The following is a 20,244-nucleotide window of genomic DNA, read 5'->3' on the forward strand; positions in this document are numbered from 1 at the left end:
GTTTGTGTTGTTGATGGCCGTAGGGAATCTCGTTTCGAAAGAAGAGATGGTATTAACAATCGAAGTTGTTGCCCATTTTATTATTCTATTAACACAGTATTCCCCGAGGCCCTCACTGCGGCCACGCCCCTTCCCCCCATCTCCAGAAGCTTCCTCTAACCGCTTAACAGCTTAACCTCCTCCGCTCGTCCACCTGTCCACCTTAATTAAAGGAGTTGAGCCACCTGACACCTGTTAGCAAGCTTGCTCTGGGCTGGGGGCTGCGGGCGGCAAGGTGCTCAGAGCCAGTCCATCCTGCTCTACGATTCCACCTTGATCCTCAGCGATCGAAGGGCCACTGGACTCGAAGAATCTCACGATGGCAGTGACCTGTGGTAGCTCCGCCAAGGTCTCCACGACCAGCAGCATGGCCAGGAGCCCGAAGAGCATATAACCTGGAAAGGCGAGGTGACCAGGCAGCGCTTAGGGCACGTTGGCGCTCCGCGTCCACCTTCCGCACAGGGTGCGGCTTACGCTTGACATGGCCTGGGGCGGAGTGGGCGGGGGAGAGGGGGTCCTATGAACTACGACTCCCACACCGCCACAGGGCAGGATCCCTCCGCCCCTTTGGGGTTCAAGCCCCCCCCGCGCAGTGGTTTATGGGAGTTGTAGTCCAGGCTCTGCCTCCTCCGCCCCCAGCGCTCTTTGCCGCCAGACTCACCAAGAAGAGCAACGTGGCCAAGATGATGGATCGCTGGATGCAGGCCGCGGCCGTGGCCGGGCAGCAGGTCTCCAAAGCCGATGGTGCTGAGCGAGTCGAAGCAGAAGTAGATCGCCCCCAGCAGGCTGACGTCGCCCTGTAGCCGCCACAGCGCCAGCGCTGGCAGCAGCAGAAAGATGCCACCTACCAGCAGGCTCAGTCCAGCAGCGTGCAGCAGCGCAGCCCGGGCTGGCACCAACTGCCAGTGGGCTGCTGCCCAGGCCCCCGGGCGGCTGAGCACAGGCAGTAGGTAGTGGCGCAGCATGGCCACAAGTGCCAGTGAGGCCGGCAGCCCCAGGGTTGCATAGACCATACAGAAGACCTTGCCACCTGATGATAGTGGGGCCGTGTTGCCGTAACCTAGAGGGAACAGCGGGGGTGGACACGAGTGGGATGACTGCAGAGTGTCACCACTGCCCCCAACATCTCCTCCCGCAATGGGCCTCCCTCTGGTGGCTGAAAACACCTGAGCTGTGGAGGCCGCTGGCTGCCCCTCATTCACTGGGAATTCTGGGCAAGTCCACTAAACTTCCTAGGCATCTCCATCCTTTTCTGGAAAATGAGGGGTTAAAGGAGACATTTCCTTCAGGCCTCTTGGAGCTGGGGAGATTCTGAGAACTGCTGTCCTGCCTCCAGTGGGAACCTGGCTTTCTGAGAGATTCCTCAGCTGTCACCTGCTTGTTCATTCTCCAAAGGTGTATTGGGTCCCCCTGTGGGCCAGGCCTGGTGCTGGAATCGAGTGTGCCCCAAACCCAAAACCCACAGCTGTCGACTGGATTGCCACTCATAGTGACCCTGTAGAACAGAGTAGAACTGCCCCATAGGGTTTCCAAGGCTGTAATCTTTTCAGACACAAACTACCACATCTTTCTCCCGCAGAGCGGCTGGTGGGTTTGAACTGCTGACCTTTCAGTTAACAGCCAAGCACTTAACCACTGTGTCACCAGGGCTCCTTTGAGCATGCCCGTGCCCTGCCTTTGGTGAGAGAGGCAAGTAGGAAATCAGTCATGACACTTGACATAAAGGGCTGTAAGAGAGACAGCGTGCAGAAGAGAAGCATTCGAAACTGAAAAGCATGTGCAAAGGTGGGAGCGCAGGGCATGCTGGGAGAACAAGACCTACTAGTCCAGAGGTTGAAACTCAAATCTACAGAGCTAGATGTGAGACAAGAGAGAGTGGTGGGGACTGGGGCAGACTGGAGAGCATGTGCTCTGCCCCAAGAGGCAGGCCCTTTTCCACTCCAGCCAGTGTGTTCCCTTGTGGAGATTCTCACTCAGTGTGAACAGGTTTCCTAATTTTTCAAAAGAAGCTGGCAATACAGACTTCAACTCAAAAACTGTGTAGACACTTCAAAGGACGAAAAACTTCAGGACTCTGGGTCCCTTTGCTTCATTTCTCTGGGCCTTTGCACATGCTGTTTCCTCTGCCAGGAATTCTTTCATCCCTTGGCTTTCTGCTCTGTTGCCTTGGTTAACATCTCATCAGGCACTACCTCTCCCAGAAGCCTTTTCTCACACCCCCTCTTGAGTCGGTGGTCCTGGTCTGTGCTTCCCAAACCAAAAAATCAAACCCATTACTTTGGAATCCATCCCATCTCATAGCAGCCCTATAGGACAGATTAGAACTGCCCCATAGGGTTTCCAAGGCTGGTGGATTCGAACCATCGACCTTTCAGTTAGCAGCCAAGCACTTTAACCATGCACCACAGGGCTCCTCTGTGCTCCCCAGCTAACTCCGTGCAAGAATCCATCCTACCCCACGGTATGTGTTCCCTGCCTCACCTCAGGACTATGGGGCCTGGGTACCTCGCCTGGGCCTCACAGGGTGCCTGGGGATGGAGCTGGGGAGGCCGCACCCCTCCTGGCAGCTGAAGTGGAGGCACCAGTTGGGGCGCGTTGGTGTGAGGAGCCTGAGCTGTGATGTCAGGGCTGATAGGCCCTGGGCTTTGTCTGGTACTTGGGGGCTGGGGGAAGGGCTGCACTCCAAGAGACCCCAGGGAACAATGGTCTCAGGAGTTCCCTCCAGCCTACCTGTGGTGGTAAGGATGCCAGCAGTGAAGAGCAGGGCTGAGGGCAGGTCCCAGTTTCCGTCCCCGGAGCCGTTGCCCAGGCTGGAGACCCCGTGGGCCTGGGCTGCCAGGGCGGTCCCCAGTAGCCCTTCCAGTGCCCCAGGTGGCAGGCAGACCCCGTAGTCTGCCTGGAAGGTGGCCAGCTCGGCTCTGAGCTTGGCTTGGAGCTGGTGTGCTGGAGGCCCCTCCAGGGCCTGGAGCACAGCAGCCCCAAGCACCAGGGCCAGGAAGTGGCCCACAACCAGGAGCCCATATCGGGCCCAGGGCCTCAGAGCCCCCATTTCGTGCTGCCCAGAGTCTGGGGTGCCATAGAAGGTCTGCTTTACCACAGATGCATGGGAGGGGCTGGGCAGGCCGGGGCTGGAAGGAGGTGTGTGTGGCTAAGGAGGGAGGGAAGCCTGAGACACAGTGCCGTGGTGTGAATAGGAGGAGGAAGCAGCAGAGGTTTGCAGGTGAATCACTCCTCCTAGTTTTGGGGGCAAGAAAGGGTTTGTTTGCTCATTTCACTGCTGATGGGGTGGAGGAGAAGGCAGCTGTGGTGAGGGCAGGGTGAGGAACCCAGGCCCAGAGAATTAAACAACTGACTCAAAATCACACTGAGGTTTATTCAAGGACACACTCACTTATTCATACGTATATCCCGTTCAAGTTGTCAGGGATTTCAGGCAACAATCAAGAAATCAAATGACGTATTGCATTGGCCACATTTGCTGCAAAAGACCTCTTTAAGTTGTTAAAAAGCAAATATGTCACTTTGAGGACTCAGGTGTACCTGACCAAGCCATGGTGTTTTTAGTCGCCTGATATGGATGCGAAAAGCTGGAGAATGAACAAGGAAGACGGAAGAAGAATTGATGTCTTTGAATTATGGTGTTGGTGAAGACTATTGAATATACCATGGACTGCCAGAAGAATGAATAAGCCTGTCTTGGAAGAAGTACAGCCAAAATGTTCCTTAGAAGCAAGGATGGAGAGACTTCGTCTCACATACTTTGGACATGTTATCAGGAGGGAGCAGTCCCTGGAAAAGGACATCATGCTTGGTAAAGGAGAAGGTCAGCGAAAAAGACGAAGACCCTCAATGAGATGGATTGACATGATGGGCTCAAGCACAACGATTGTGAGGATGATACAGGAGAGGGAAGTGTTTCATTCTGTCGTACAGTACATAGGGTCACTGTGAGTCTGAAGTGACCTGACAGCACCTCACAATATCCCATCAACTTATACACTCATTCTTTCAACGAGTCCCTGAGTACATTAGGAAATAGGACATGGTACAGTGGGGCTCACACACTGGTGGGGGACACAAGAAACCTGTCAGCACAGAAATGTGACAACTTCCCATTGTCTTAAGTTTCCTGAAGGAAGTGCCCTGTGTAATGAGTGGGGGGGGGGCACTTCACTGGGAAAGCTCCTCTAAGGAGGTGACATTTCAGCTGGGGAATGAAGAGGCCAGTTGTGGCGAGATCTGGGGAAGAGCATTTCAGGTAGAGAGCACAGCCTGTATAAAGGCCCTGGGGTGGGAAAGAGCCTGGAGTGTGGGAGGTACAGGGGGCTGACTGTGGACGGAGTGGGAAAAGAAGAGGGGTGTGAGCCGCATGTAAATCGACAGGGAGGGGTGAGTATGGGTTAGGGACCCAGGGCCTGAGGACAAAGGTGGCCCATGGAGACCTGTAAGGAGGCTACCCAGGCATCCAGCAGGTAATGATGGTAGCCTGGGCTAGGATAGTGGCACTGGAGAGGGAGAGGAATTGATGGGGTTTTGGATGGATCAGGTGGAGTAGGGGTGGTGAGGTGAGTCAAGGAGCCCAGTGCTGGGCCAGCCCTGGAGATGATGGTCTCAAGTCCCTGTTCCCTCAGTCCTTCCTGAGAACCCTTTATGTCTGACTTTCCTAGTTCCAGGCCCTGCTCAGCGTAGGAGACACAGCGAGTCTGGCTGCCAAGCCGCATGTAGGGGGAAGGGGAGAGGAATCTGGACTACAACTCCCAGAAACCATCGAGGGACTGAGCCCCAGAGGCTGAGGGCTCCTTCTCCCAGGGATTCTGGGTGTTGTAGTCTGCAGAAAACCCATGCTCCTGTTGAGTGGTGCTACAGTGGATTATCATGCCAGGAGGTGGGTGGGTCTTAACCCTGCTATGTCTAGACAGGACCCCCCCCCAAGGTGCCACCCAGAGGGCTGTGGGCTCCTGTGTTCAGATCTGCCTGGTGTGGGGCAGTGATGCCAGGGAAGGCTTCGCAGGAGAGGTGATGTTGTGGAGATTAAGCAGAGAGCACCCAGCACGAGGGAGGGTCCAGAAGAATCCAGGCCTGGAGAGGTAAGGAGTGTGCACAGGTGTGGACGTGTGAAGGGCCCTGGCTGGGGACAAGGTAAGTGAAGCCAGAGTGGGGGGACGTGGGTAAGGCTGCGAAGGGCCTGGAATGTATGGCCAAGGCTGGTGTACTTGGTCCCAGGAGAAGGGTGTGGTGCTAGGCCTCCCAGCTGAGGCCGAGGCCCATTGGCAGTTCCTCTGGTGGCATGAGGGAACCAGGGTTGTGTGATCGGGTTCCCTGGTTACCTCCCAGGAAGGTGACATGTTGCACTTGGGGAGACAGCTTACAAGTTTATTTGGCTTCATTGGATCCCGAGGCCAAGGCCCCAGCCCTGGCAGGGGCAGCAGGAAGGTGGCGAGAGAGTTCGGACCCCACATCACCCCCAGGACAGGGAGGGTCCAGGCACTAATCCCTGGGGCAGGGGCCACAATAGGACTTGTTCAAAAGTGCTGGTGACAGCTGAGGACCCTCTCCCCTGCACCTCCCCTCCTCCCTGCACCACCCCCGGGCAATTCCCTGAGACAGGCTCTGGTCCTCCCAACCAGCTGGGTACAGTGTTGGGCCCCAACGGGGCAGGTAAGTCAGAGGAACCCACAGGTTGCAGGTGTAGGGGGCTGCTGGCCCCCCATCCAGTGTGAGAGCTTCCTGTGCAGTGTAGTGTTCCCAATGCCCAGAGGGGGCGGGTCCCTGGGGGAAACTGAGGCAGCTCCTGAGACTGCCTGGCTCCTATTCCAGTGTAGGCTGTGGCTCCTCCATGGTGGCTGGAGCATGTGACAGTGGCCCAGTGCATTCATGGTCTTGCCTCTGGCACCCAAGGGGCCTGGGCACCCACGTCTTTGGTCTGCACCCTGCAGTCCTGGGGGCCTCCCCGGAAGGGATTGGCAGGTGGAGAGTCCCAGAAGGGGTCTGAGTCTGGGAACAAGGTCCAGGGTGCCCGGCGGGGGGCAGACTGTGGTGAGGGCAGGGGCGATGGCCGTGGCCCAGCTGACACGAAGCTCCATGGGTCAATGCGGCTGCGAAGAGGTGAGGGCCGTGGGCGGCTGATAAGGCCCAGAGGTGGTGAGCGTGGGGTGCCCGGGGTACCCGGAGCGGAGCGTGATATCCCCGGCGGGGGTGAGACGGTGAATCCTGTGAAGGAGGAAGGGGCACATGGTCAGCCAGGCACTGATCCTGGGTATCTCCGGAGGCACTGCCCTGCTATGGTCCTCAGTTTCCCAATCTGTACAGAGAGCTACTGGATTCGTAATTTCCATGACCCTCTCTGATCTGTGTCAGTTTATTATGTGGTGGTTAAGAGGGAGGCCTCTGGAGTGGACAGGCCTAGGCTTTGGCCCCAGTTCTGCCTTTTACTCACTGTGTGAGAGATGCTGTCCCTGAACCTCTTTGTGCCTTCAACTTCCTCCTCTGTAAAATGGGCACAATGAGAGTATCTAGTCCACGGGGAGAAATCCCTGGGTGTCGCAAACGGTTAAGCGCTCAACTCCTAGCTAAAAGGTTGGTTGTTTGAACCCATTCAGAGGCACCTCAAACAAGCCTGGCAATCGGCTTCTGAAAGGTCGCAGCCTTGAAAACCCTACGGAATGATCCTACTGTGCACTCATGGGGCAACACGAGTTAGAATCAACTTGATAGTAACTAACACCACCAGCCCACAAGACCAAACCCACCACCACAGAGCTGATTCCAACTAACAGCGACCCTGACAGACAGTAGAACTGACCCATAGGGTTTCCAAGGCTGTCAATCTTTATGAAAGCAGACTGCCATTATCTTTCTCACAAGGTGTGGCTGGTAGGTTCAAACTACCAACCTTCTGGTTCACAGCTGAGTGCTTAGGTACTGCACCACCAGGGCTCCTTAACAGTCCACAGGGTTGGTGCCATTAAAGGAGATAACTTCTCTAAAGCACTAGGAACAGTGGCTGCACAGGTAAGCAACCTGGGAGAGCTTGCCACCATCATCATTCTTACTACTTCTGTGACTTCACAGCTGCCCCACCCTGCCAGGTAACTGAAATTAGAACCCAGTTTCCTATGTGGTTCCCAGCACCCTGAGGGCCGGTTTGGGGTCCAGTGGATAGCTGTGGCCTGGCCTTGCCTCCCTGCAAGACCTCCAGCCCTCATGGCCCCGGTCCCAGTGGCACTCACCACGCTCCTCACGTCGGGGGCTCTTGGCAGATGGCTGACCCACAGGGGTGCCCAGGTCCAACAGCAGCGGGGCTGGGGCCTTGGGGCTCAGTGGGGAGGCTGGCATGCTGGGCATCTTGGGCGGGAAGCGGATGAGTGGGGAGGAGGGTGGTTCGGTGGGGGACAGCATGGGCACGGGTGGGGGGGACGCTGGCAGGGGCTCCCCGCGCTCGCGGCCTGAGACCCCCGGTGGCTGCAGGTCTCGGCCCAGTCCCAGGGAGGCGAGCAGGGCGGTGCCGCGCAGTAGCGCGCGCTGGATCAGCTTGGGTGTCCCGGAGCCGCTGCTGCCCCCGCTTCGTTCCACCGGGCCTCGCCGTGGCTCCTCGGGCTCCAGGCTGGGGCGAGGGGGGTTCCCTGCCAGTGGGATTGGCACAGGTGAGGCTAGGCTGCCGTTCCCCTGCCAATCGCAGGGGCTGTCTGTGGGCAGGGTCTCAGGGACCCCCTAGCGCCCCTAGAATAAAGGCTGAGTTCTGCTGCCCACCTGACTATCCCCTGGCTCCACTCTTCCCAAGTCCAGCTCCTCCCTGCCCACCCAACATCTTTGAAGATGGAGATGCAAGGAGGCAGTGTCCTCTTGGCAGGAGCAAAACCTGGCAGACAGGGTGGCGTGGGTTGTTCTGCCTGGAGCCTGGGGAGGTTATGTGCGCCCCGTCTGCACATGTTTGTGGAGGGGAGTGGGAAGGATGCAGGCCTCAAAGCCAGCCAGGGGTCGGCTGGCTCTGGACAGATGGAGCTGAGGTTGGCAATCATGCAGCCCCAGGGACAGGACTTGCCCCGTTGATTGGGCCAGTGCCCTGTGCTCTGCACCCACCCCCTTCCTGGGCTGGGCAGCCTGAGCCCTTCTGCCCACCCGGCCTGATGACAGCAGTAGCCCACATGGGATACACAGTCAATGCTGACACACACAGCAGCCTGTGAGGCATCCATCCCCATCCCAAAGGTGAGGAAACTCGGGCTGAGAGAACAGTGCCTTGTCGGAGGTCACGGCTAGCTCACAGAGCACACGTACGTGCCAAGCCCAGCTGAACGATTCAGGGCGTTATGTTGCCTGATCCTCACACCTCAGGAGTTTCCAGGCTCAGAGAGGTTAAGGGCTTAGACTAAAGCTACACAGCCAGTAAAGAGGTGGAGCCAGCCTCACTCCAGGCAGTGGCACAGAGGCTTGGCTCTTCCCAGCTAGACTTTCCAAATGGGAGTGGGATAGGGGATGTGCCTCCCCAATTTCAAGACATCAGTACCTAGATGGGCCTAGAGTTGGGCCTAGAATTGGCCTATAGTTGGCCCAACTCCATGCTAGATCATGCTGGGGTGAGGCTGGGGAACCCATGATTGAAGCAGAGGTAGGGAGTCTAGGAAGGCCTCCCACAAGCCCCAATTTTGTTAGGTGTCTCCGTGGCTCTAGAACCTTCCATGGGTCTCCACTACTACCAGAAGAAAGCCCAGGCTCCCCAGCTGGGCTCTCAAAGCCCTCCCTGGCCTTGCCCCTTCTGCCTTTCCCTCCTCCTGCGCCAGGCATGGAATATGCCTGCCTGGGAGTGCAGCGCTGGGCTGGGTGTCAAGAGGATGACATCAAGACTGGGAAAAGTGAGCTTCTACTATGAGCCAGGGCCTGGCTCTGGGTCCTAACTCCCAGCCACATCCCTTGCGCAGTCTCTCTGCCCCTTGTCTCATACCCCCTTGGCTGCTGCCACTAAAGGGCCGAGGGGATTCTTCTAAAATTTCAACCTGTTACAGTATGTTTGTCAATTCTAGAAAACATAGGAATGGGGAAGCAACATGACAAATCAGGCCCGTACCGATCTATGCCGCCTCTGGGGGAGCACGAGCAGCTACCTGGGCCTGTCTCCTCAGTGGAAGGCTGCAGAAGGGCCTGTGTTGCCATGGCAACCTGAAGGCCTGTCAACACTAGACAAGGGTGCTCCCACAAGGCCCCCACTCTGAGCTTGTTAATGTTCCCCCTTCCCTGAATCTAAATACTGGTTAGTGGGCTAGATCCAACTCCAGTGGCAACGGCCTGAGAAACTGTGACTTATTCAGAATTACTTGACAAGGTTTTTAATTTGCCTCTAAGCTTCCTGGTAGTAAGAACTGGCATTCTGTCCTTAGGAGAAACAGCATAACCATTCCTGACTATGAAATAAAGATGAAATTCCTTCCGTGAGAGTTCATAGAGAGGACGTGTCATGTGGCAGGTAGTGGCTCCTGCAATAACTGTCACAGAGCAGTTTCTCACAGGCCATGCAGTTCCCCAGGGGCCAGAACATTCAGGTGGGAGTGGGTGAGGGATGTGAATCCCCAGTGGTGGGGCTTATGCCTGGAACAGTCTCACAAGGTCTGGGTTCTCCATGAGGCCCCATTTTCTGATTCTCAGCCAGGCTTCTGACTGTGGGCAGCTGGGAGCTCAAGGTCATGCACCGTGGTGGAGCTCAGGGGGCAGGTAAGTATGGGCTTAGGCTAGGGAAACCCAAGCACTCAGCCAATAGCTGGGCTGGGACAGGCCCGATATCCACTCAGGCGAGGAGACAAACTTAAGAACAGGGTCCAGACTATTATGCCCCTACCCCTGGGAGCTCAGGGAGAACAAGGCCAGAGGGCTCTTCAGAACATGACCAGGGCCTGTTCTGACCTACACACCCGGGTTGACAGGGGCTCAAGCTCTCCACTGACCCTTCTGGCCTGTAATATTCTAGAGTAGGTGAATCCAAGCAGCCTCCTTGGCCTCCCAAATTTCAGTTCAACCCCGCTGCATGGCCAGCTTGAGGCAGGCCAGCTGTGGAGCAGAAAACGGTGCAGCAGATGGAAGTTCAGAGCCCTGCCTCTGGAGTCAGACAGACCTGAGTTTGCACCTCTGCTCTGCTATGTCCTATATCAAACCACTTAACCTCTGTGTGTCTCTGTTTCCTGCTCTGTAAGACAGAGCTGATAACAATACTCACCTTACAGCATTCCTGGCACATAGGTGGTGCCCGTTAAGTGCCACCAGTTGTTATTACCAGCCTCAGAAGTTAACTATGGAATGTGACTCAGGGTCACGGTGGAGCTGAAGACTGGGATGGGGGCAGGAAGAGTGAGTCTAAACGGTTTGTTGACCAGGTTGCTGGTCTGAGAGCAGCTATGCTGGGTCCTGCCTTCTAGTTGTGAGCAGCAGGTAAGGCTGGGGCTCTGAAGATGATCCCTGGGTTGTCATAGAAAAGTTTTACCCACAGACGAGGGAGGGTGCAACCTTCTAGCCCCTGCCAAGGCCGAGCGGGGTTAAACCAACCCTCATCCCTGACACAGGAGTCCTGCTGGTCTCCCAAGTAGTTTGTATGTGAGAAACCCTTTTTTCAAATGAAAGCTTCCAAGGAAGCTTGCTAACCATGGGCTCCAAAGCCTCTCTAGGTTCCAAACCCTCAGTTGGGGCCTTTAGACAGGTTACTTAACCTCTTGGAGCCTCAGTTTCCTCATCTCTAAAACTGAAATAATAACAACACATCCCTCCCAGAGTTGTTGCTTGGATGGAATGGCTGGCACATGGTTAAGTTATATCATCATGCAGCTCAGAAAAGCTCAGAGCTGCCCCAGATGTAGTGGGAATGGCCCTGGATCCCCACCCGCATGTATGGCCCAGAAGGGGTACTGGGCAGCACAGTGTGGTAGCCACTTGTCTGACCCCACCCTGCACGGGCAGTTTTCTTCCCTCTCTGGGTCCAGCACTATGAAAGGGTCCTTCTGCTGGCCAGGCCTGAACAGGGGAACCAGACTCTGGGCCCTGAGGCCTGGGCTGGATCCAGCTTATTCATGGGTCTACAGGTCAGACCTGGGCTCTTGACCTGGCTCTGCCCCACCTTGGACTCAGCTTCCTCATCTCTGGAATGAGGATGCCTCCCCAAGGTGCCCACAAAAGGGGCTCAACAAGATCCTGCTACAAGGAGACAAGGCCACTCACCATTGAGCATGGGGGGCGTGGAAGGAGATCCTAGGGGGGATGAGTCATCTGAATCCAGGTACCACGTGGCCTCGTCCATGCGGGACCTTCTCCTGGTAGAAGGGGAAGGGACAGAGAGGTGCTCAATCTCAGGACTTTGGGGAAGCAGGTGGTACTGGGGGGTGGTGAGTATTCAGCCACTCACCTCCCATTCTGGGCTTCCCCAGGCTTGGGGGAGCTGGAGCCCCAGGCCCGGTATGCTCGCCGCTCTCCGTTGCTTGAGTCCTCCAGCCGTCGGGGTGACTGGCGGCCCCAAGCCTGGCCAGGCTCTACAGGTTCCACTGTGTGGGGGTGGAATCCATGGAGACCGAGCTGAGGTCAGGAGCCCCACCTGTTTCCCCTCCCCCATAACGACAACCAGATCCTGGGCGCAACCCCTTAGAGGAGGGGGAGCAGGACAGGCCCCACACCTCTCTAAGGGTGGGTGGTGGGCTACAGAGAATTGGAACAGCACCGGGGCGGGGAGATGGGCTTCGGTCCTGGGGCCAGCAGTGATAGAGGGCATCTCTTCTCATCCTTCAGCCCACAGTGGCTGCTTAGTAGCTACGGGACACTGGCGCAAACTGCCTGGGGAGGGGGGGCGTTATGGCTCTGCCACTGGTTAGCTGTGTGACACTTAGGTGAGAAACTTTTTTCACTTTTCCCACCTATGATATCTACTTCACAGAGTTACTGTGAAAAATCACAAAGTTAACGTTAGCAGAACATTTAAAAAATAAGTGACATAGTGTCAAAACAATATTTCATTAAAATAATAACCGATATGCTCGCCCTGGGGGACTCAGAGGTACCAGTCTGGAAGGAGACGGGAGGGAGCCAGAGGACAGGGAGGACGGGGCAGACAGTGGGCGAGACCCACCTCAAAGAACTAGGGAAGGGCATGGGGCTCTTACACTGGATAGCCCGGAACCGGGGGAACGTGGGTGAGTCCCCAGCCCCAACCTCGAAGACGTTTCTCCTGCGGTCAAGGCCGGGCGACGCCTGCACGGTGATGCGGTGCTTGAAGTCTGGGGGTGAGGGGAGCAGGGGACCGGTTTGTGGTGAAGGGGAGTCAGATCCCACCCCGGAGGGGCCTCAGCCGGCTCCCAGGTCTCGTGTGGCTGGGGCGAGCCCCACCGCCTCCCTCGGTCCCAAAGCGAGCCGGCGGCCCCCACCACCGGGAGAAGCGCGCGGGTGTTGGAGATGCCTGCGCTGGGCCACCCCGCCCCTCCGCCTTCCCAGAACCGCCAGGAGCCGCGCCCTTTCCTGCCTACAGCCACTCCCAGACCGACATGCAAATATTTCCGCCAGAACCCGCCCACAGGCAGAAAAAACAATCCTGGTCCCACCCCTTCCAGCCTTCAGCTCACGCGCCCACCCACCCCAACCCTAAACCAATCCTAGAGCGACCAGCCGACAAGCCTGACCCCACCGCTCTGTCACGCAGCTCCACGGCCCCGCCCCGGAGCGCCCGCAGCCAATGGCGGGGCGGCGTGCCCGGCCCCGCCCCTTACCGAGCGGCATGCTGATACGCTCGCCGCCGTCGCGCGCTCGGAGTTTGCTGCGCTTGAAGGTGCCCCGGCGGCGGCGCACGTGCGGCCGGTCGCGGTCTACCTGCTGCAGCAGCAGCGTCAGCTCGCGCTCGAACACTTCTAGCTCCCACTGCGCCAGCAGGTGCTCGCGCCGCCGCAGCTGTTCTGCCTGTGACCGCTGCTCGCGCGCCGCGCGTGTCAGCTCCTCCTCGCGGCTTAGTAGTTCCTGCACCCAGGGCAGTGGAGACGTGGGTTAGCCCAGCGCGGAGCCCGGCGTCCCCCAACTTTGCCCCATGGAGAACCGGGAGACGCTCTTCCCCACTTCAGAACCCGAGCCCTTTGCACCTTTTCCTTGGCTCGCAGCTCGTCGAAGAGGCCCTGGATCTCGCGCTTCCAGCCTTCCTGCATAGAATGGAAGGAGTCCCGCGGCATTTCCCGCAGGACCTGCGCTTCCAGTGCCTCCAGCTGCTGCAGGATGGAGGCGAAGTCGGGCCTCCGGTGGGGGTCCTGGGCCCAGCAGTCTGGGGGCACCGCGTTGCAGAGGGGCGGGGGAGACACAAAATGAGACGGCGTCTGCGAGTGGGTGTGTCCTGGCCCAGGGAGCTCCGCCCCTCCCCGTCGGCCCCGCCCCCTTACCGGCCATGAGCTGTGCGAAGGGCTCTGGGCAGGTGGATGGGATGGGCAGTGTGAGCTTGTTAACCGCCACACCATAGGCCACGGCAAGGCAGTCGATGCCACGGTAGGGCACCTCCCCAGTCAGCAGTTCCCACAGCAGCACCCCAAAGCTGTGGGTGAGACAGAAAGTCTGTGTCCCCTTTGCTGCCCTTTCATTATCGCTTCACCCCAAAGCAAGGGAGGATTAACCAGTGAGCACGGTATGCACCCATTTACAGAAAGCAAGGTAACCCAATGACCCGATGCCGTCGAGTCGGCCGGGGCTTACTTGTGGTGAAACCCATGTGAAATTGTGCAGTACAGATTAGTAAGTAAGCACAATTAAGCCCGTGTATACCTTGCTTATTTGGTGATCTGTCCCTGCACCAAAGCAAGCAGGAGTCAGAAACAGTCTGAATCCCTCCCCTTGGGCTCAGCCCATCTGCCCAGCCAAGGCTTTGGCAGCCACCTCTGCCCTCTGCAGCCCTATAGCTGGCTCTGTCTGGCCCCTGCCCAGGCCGCACCTCCAGACATCGCTGCCCTTTGAGAAGGTGGAGGCCTTGATGACCTCGGGAGCCATCCAGGCATAGGTGCCTGCAGCGCTCATTTGTGTGGTTTTGTGCCACTCCCGGGCCAGGCCGAAGTCGGTGATCTTCAGAGTCCTATGCTCCATGTCGTCACCTTCAATGGGCTGCAGCAGCAGAACTGGGGAAGAGGAGGGGCAGGCTGTGGGTACTCCAGGCTCAGGCTCAGGCTCAGGCTCAGGCTCAGGCTCAGGCTCAGGCTCAGGCTCAGGCTCAGGCTCAGGCAGGGGGACGGGGAGGAGCTGACAGTCATCCTGGCTGGGTACGGGGTGGGGGCACAGAGGTGAAGAGTCTGGACCTTCCCTAGAGAGCTCACAGCTATGTGGGGGTAGGAACCAAACAAAAACAATACTGCTGGGGAAACTTTGCTGAGGGTCTACTAGAGGGCAGACTTTTTACACTCTCTTTCTAGCCCACTCACAAAAAAACTTAGGTGGTAGATATTATTACCCCCACTTTAAAGATGAGAAAACTGAACAAGGAAGGACTTGGCCAAGGTCATAGCAAGTAAAGCTGAGATTCCAACCGGGTCTGTTGGTTCCAAAGCCAGTGTTCTAACTTCTACCTAAGACTGCCCTGACTAGAAACTGATAACATGGCAGCCTCTTGGCATTTGTGACTTTGATCATTTGCAAGTGACTCCAAGAGAAACCCGTGCGAATCTTGTCATTTTGCTGAGACAGGAGAGTTAGTCATAACCTTCCATGGGTGAGGAGTAGGAGGGAACCCCTTGGTGAAAAAGGAAGCCTAGTCAGCCCCCCAGTGCCCACATCACATCATGTCTGGTGCAGTCACTCCCGGGGGGAGAGAAAGACTTGATTTCTTTGGGGGTTGGGGCCCCAAAAGATAGCTACTGATGCAGTTGGCTGTGAAGAGAAAGGGAGGGGGCTAAGAAAGTGATGGTTCTTGGCCAGAAAGGAGGAGTTTGGGACAAACATAGGAGTGGATAGACAGACTTGGCAGCAACTTGCAGATCTCTGGCCAGGACAAACATGGCTCAAATGAGAGATGTTTTGGAGGAATGGAAAGAGGACAAAGTTGGAATCATGAAGGGTCTTAAAGGGTCCCTCTACCTTTGTGGTTATAGCTAACTGCGAGTAAACTAGGTTTGAGAACGTGTGTTATTTCAGGGCGCACTCCCAGCTCTCCTCCCCAGGAGGACGGTGCTGTGATGGTGGCTCCACAGGGTGTTGGGGTGGGGAGAGAGGGGAAGGAAGCCTAACAGGCCTGTGAGTCAGGGAAGACTTCTCATAGGAGGTTGCAGAGAATTAGCACAGGGCTGGGCCCACCAGAGGCCTCAGGGCCTAAAGCCACAGCCCTCTGGCAGAGGGCACCCCTAGCTGTTATGGAGGTGTCTGACACTTCTGCCCACTCCTTCCCTGCCAGGCTCCCTGTCTTGGCTTCCAGGGTCTCCATTTGGGGCTCCTTCTACCTCTGGCTGCTACTGTGCTCTGTCCTTCAGGGCCTGTTCACCCTTGGCCTTTTCAAGACTGGTGCTCCTCAAAGCCCAGCCTTCCTCAACCTCCAACCCCCTTTCCCCAGCTCTCAGCCTCTCCCAGGTGCCTGCTACCCCGTCCACCTCTGGAGCTCTGAGTCAGACATTAGAGCCCCCACCTGATGTCCACTCGCCCTCAGTAATCACCTTCATTATCCCACTGTGCCTGGCAAATCTTCCCACAAGTGCACCTAATTCAGAGAATGGCCCTGCAATCCACCCGCTCCCCTCAATCAAATGGGGGCCGAGTCCCAAACGGTTAATAAAACTGAGACTTGGCAACAAAACCCATCTCATTGAGTTGTCACCAGTATTAAACGAGATAACGCTCATTATCATCTTAGCACAGGGTCTGACATCTAGGAGGAGCCTAATGAACGCAGTTGCCCTAAAGATTCTACCGCCAACATCTCTCACATCGACTCCCCTCTATCGGCAATCGCTGCCTTACTTCCGGCTGCACTGCAGCCTCTCGCCTGGTGCTGCAGGCTTGGAACCTGACCACTTACTTAGTAAGCCCTACAGAAGCTCGTCCTAAAGGAGCCCTGGGGGCACAATGGTTAAGTGCTCCACTGCTAACCAAAAGGTCAGCAGTTCGAACCCATCGGCCACTCATCGGGAGAAAGGTATGGCAGCCTGCTTCTGTAACGATGACAGCCTTGGAAACCCTAAGGGGCAGTTCTGCTCCGTCCTATAGGGTTGTTGTGAGTCAGAATTGACTCGAGGGCAAAGGGTTTTTTTTTTTTTTTTTAAGTTCATCCCAAAGAGGCACTGCACAGCTGGGCCTGGTGAGTGAAGTGAGACAAGGCAAAGGTGTCTGTGTGCTGGGGCTGGGGGACTCCTGCCTTCTGTGGTGCCAGGGTTCAGCTGTCCTCTTGAACACCAACCCTTGCCACTTCTGGTCTGGTCTCTAGCCACTTGTGGTACCCACAGACCAGCGAAGTGCTTTCTGCACCAGTATCTCAAGGCTGGAAGGCCAGGCTCCTCCTTTTTCAGTTAGGGAAACTGAAGCCCAGAGGAGCATCAACTCACCCAAAGTCTCAGAGCTTCTTGCACTTGTGGCCTTTCTCTTATCTTCTCCAACTGTACCTGACATCTCTTAAGCTTCAGCCTCACCTCCTGCATTTTCTTTTCTCCAGGGAGCTCAGCTACCCGCCTGTGCCTTGAATTTGTGCCAACCCAAATTGCTGTTCGTGTCTGATGTAGACCTCAGGGGAGGTCAGGGCCCTCAGAGAGGACAGGGCTGGAGACCAAGGCTGGATCCCTGGCCTCTGAAAGGGATCTAACCACCGCTCCCGCCCCCTCCCATCCTCTCCTAGACTGCCCACTGTGGGCCTTGGAGTGGCTTAGGCGGCTCACACCTCTTCCGCTTCCTTCCCATGGGCCCTACTTCTCCTTTCTGGGAGGTCTGAGCCAGGTCCCCAAATGGAAGGGGGGTTCTTTGGGGCAGAATCGGGGGAGGTCAGACCCAGGCCGGGCTGGCTGGTCAGTCCTGTGACTCGTGGGCCTGGAGAATTCGTCCTCCTCTCCCTGCCAGGCCTCCTCACAAGGCCTCCATTGTCCAGGAAAATCACGCCATTGTTTCCTGCTAGGGCCCCCCCAAGCCCAGGGACTCCCCCCGCCCCATCCCGCAAACAGCACCCTGGGCCTAGGACTGGGTCTGTAAGGTGGGATGCCAGGCTCAGGGAGGCTGCGGGCACCTTGCCTGTCCTCCTCCACCACCACCCAGACTCTGAAGGAAGCAGGGAACTGGGACCAGTGGGGGTACAATCCCTGGCTTCTTCCTTTCTGGCAGCCCCCCCAACTCTTTCCTCCCCTGCAGGCAGCTGGGTCAGGGAGGGAGCAGGGGCTGGAGCAAGGGCAGGAAGCCGGCTCAGGGGCAGCAGGAAACGCAGGAAGCTGTGGGGAGGGTGGGGAGCAGGGGCCTGGGCTATTGTTCCATTTTTTTTCTGGAAAGAAAACGGACGAAAAACAGAGGACTGGAGTCCCCTCCCCCTGCCGGCCTTCGGGGAATCCCCCTTAGGCTGAGGCGGGGAGTGGGGACCCTATATGGCTGTGACCCAAGGGTCAGGCTGAGAAGTGCCCCCTACCATGGACCTCCAGCCTGGGATGAGCGGAGTGGGTGGGGAGGCTGGCAGGCCCCCCCCATGCCTGCCCCACCCCACCAGCCCTGGCAAGGTCCCAGATATCCCTGGGTTCTGGTGCTGTGCTCCCCTCAAGCCCCTGGTCCATGGTTAGCCCAGGCCAGGAGGCTCAAAATATCCTCTCTCCTCCTCCCCCCCCAAAAAACTTCCACGCCTCTCCAGTGACTCTCCTGAGCTTCAGCCCACCCCGCCCACCGCACTTTCCACTGCTCTCCAGCCTGTGCCTGGGGCTCCAGCGAGGTCCAGCCCTGGGGGCCCCTCCGCTGGGCTTGGTCCTGCCTTTGTGCCTTTGCTCTTATTGGGCCCTGTCCGGACAACCTACTGGGTGCCCCTCTAAACTCTGCCTGCTCATGGCCTGGTGTGAAGCTTGCCTCCTTCAGGAAGCCCTCCTGAGCCTACCCTTCGCTTGTCTTGGGCCCATGGTGGGGCGAATGGGTATCCTGAAATGGCTGCAGATTGGCGTCTCACTGCCATGCCCCCCTTAGCCCAGCCATGCCCATCCCAAGTACTGATCCCAGGCTAGGCCCCCTTGATGATCCAGCCCTCAAATGTTCACACATGGCTGACTGAGGACCCACTGTGTGCCAGGCAGCGCACACCAGGGCTTGCCTGGTCCATTAAGCCACTACGCTCTCGTGGTCACTCTGGAAGGTATCATTAACCCCATTTTACAGATCCTAAAATTGAGGCTCTGAGTGAAAATAACTAGCTAGAGGTCCTGCAGCCAGGGAGGCGTGAGGCCAGAATCCCAGCTCTGGTCCCCCTCCCCATCACCACAGGAGTTTTCCCCTCTGAGCTCTCTGTTTTGGGGGAGTTGCCCACCCTGAGAAAGGAGAGAATGGGGCACCAAAACCACAAACATGAACTTTAAGGGATGAGAACACCAGCATCCAGGGACATCCCTGAGTGATGGCCATGCTTGGGCAGGACACTAACGGCCCACCTGGAAGGTCTAAACATGGTCCAAACTACAGCTTTGGGCAGGTCAAGAACTCCTGGGACCCAGGCAGGAAGGTGTAACCAATTCTGCTGAGTGCCTCGTCCTGCTTTGGGGGGCCAGTGTGGGCCCTTGGGTACCCTGGGCAACTGAGACTCCCTGAGGCCAGGAGCTCCTGCCTTGAGCAGACCCCCAGATGGGCTCAGCTGAGTGCTGGCAGTAGTTGTGTACCTGGCCATGCCACCCCCAGCCACGCCCCGCAAAACTCACTGTTGTTGGACTTGAGATCGCGGTGGATGACGGGCACCAGGGCCTCGCAGTGCAGGTAGTGCATCCCACGGGTGATCTGCACAGCCCAGTTGACCAGCACATGGGGTGGCACGCGCCGCCCAGCAAGGGCACGGCTGAGGGGTCCTCCGGCAGCATACTCCATCACCAGGCACAGATTGGGCTCCTCCAGGCACACAGCCTTGAGAGCGATGATGTTGGGGTGCGCCAGCATGGCAAAAAGCCGGGCCTCCTGGCGCACGCTCTCAGCTGTCACACTGATGTCCTCATCAGGGTCCTGGCGAGCTGCCTTTACGGCCACCAGCTCGCCCCGCCAACTGCCACGGTACACCTTGCCAAAGCCCCCAATGCCAATCACCTCCTCCAGCCGTAACTCCTGGAAGCTGGCTACCTCACAGGGGGGCGGGCCACCACCCCGAGACACATAGTTGGATGGAAAGATGCCCACCTGGCCACCCACCTGGCCTGCCCACCAGCCCTCATCACCAGAGATGGCTGCATCCCGGGAAAGCACCTCTACTCGGTCGCCTTTCCGCAGGGCCAGCTCATCCTGCCCGTTGGGCTCATAGTCGAACAGGGCTGTCCACACAGGGTTGGCATAAGCCGCTGCCTTTGGCGACCCCTCTGGCCGGCCCCCGCCACCGCCCCCGCCGCCCCCACTGCCACTGCCATTCCAAGACCCCAGGGGACTCTTGAGAAAGAGGTTCTTCAAGGGCTCCATGGCCGGGAGCTGGCGTCTGGGCGTTGGGGGGACCTTCCTTGGGTGCCCCGGCCCCCACCCCCGCTGGCTCCTGTGGCCCTAGTCCCGGAACTTGGGCATCCGGGCCCTGGCCCTCAGTCCCAGACCCACGCCTCTCTGGGGAGCCAGGAGCGTCGCCTCCCGGCCCCCCGCATCTCGGGCTTCTGAGGGGGGCGACCTAAGGCAGTTCGGTCAGGCCCGGGGGGTGGGGCCCCGGGGCCGCCGGCGCCTCACCATGGCCGGCTCGGAGGGGCCCGCGAGGCTCTCGTCCGAAGCAGTCCTCGAAGCCTGGCTCCGGCGCCCGCCAAGTGTAAAGTGGAGCCCACAAGGGGCAGCGCCTGAGCTCCGGCTGCGTCCTTCTGCGCAGTGGTGGCAGGAGCGTCCCTAACCCGACCGAGGCTACCTCTTCCCGGCCTGGATCCCTCGGCCCGACGGCTCCGACCCCGTTCCCTTCTTCCTCCTCCCTTTGTACTTTGGCCCCGGGGGCGGGAGGCAGAGGTGGAGGGTGGAGTTTCACTTTTTTCCGCTCTTCTCCCTCCTTCAGGAAACAGCATCAGATGACGCGGACGGCAGCACCGCTCCCCTCCCGGAGGCTCTGGGCGGCAGGGCCGGGGAAGT

General features: G+C 57.9%; 2 protein-coding genes across 2 annotated transcripts; both read right to left on the bottom strand.

Annotated features, from left to right (window-relative positions):
• Positions 1-73: 73 nt before the first annotated feature.
• Positions 74-3,104, bottom strand: KCNK7 (potassium two pore domain channel subfamily K member 7). The gene is made up of 3 exons (XM_049892490.1): positions 2,770-3,104; positions 701-1,099; positions 74-434 (listed from the first exon to the last, which is right to left on the bottom strand). Exons 1-3 carry the CDS (start codon positions 3,086-3,088, stop codon positions 235-237), a joined length of 918 nt encoding a protein of 305 aa, XP_049748447.1. The 5' UTR covers positions 3,089-3,104; the 3' UTR covers positions 74-234.
• Positions 3,105-5,398: 2,294 nt separating this feature from the next.
• MAP3K11 (mitogen-activated protein kinase kinase kinase 11) lies at positions 5,399-20,107 on the bottom strand. Its single transcript, XM_049892499.1, has 10 exons — positions 18,870-20,107; positions 13,964-14,144; positions 13,422-13,570; positions 13,131-13,306; positions 12,768-13,011; positions 12,168-12,281; positions 11,420-11,555; positions 11,236-11,327; positions 7,269-7,661; positions 5,399-6,249 (listed from the first exon to the last, which is right to left on the bottom strand). The coding sequence occupies exons 1-10, from the start codon at positions 19,606-19,608 to the stop codon at positions 5,912-5,914; spliced, it is 2,562 nt and encodes an 853-aa protein (XP_049748456.1). The 5' UTR covers positions 19,609-20,107; the 3' UTR covers positions 5,399-5,911.
• Positions 20,108-20,244: the final 137 nt, after the last annotated feature.

The sequence above is a fragment of the Elephas maximus genome, chromosome 7, assembly GCF_024166365.1.
Source record: "Elephas maximus indicus isolate mEleMax1 chromosome 7, mEleMax1 primary haplotype, whole genome shotgun sequence".
Taxonomy (NCBI): Eukaryota; Metazoa; Chordata; class Mammalia; order Proboscidea; family Elephantidae; genus Elephas; species Elephas maximus.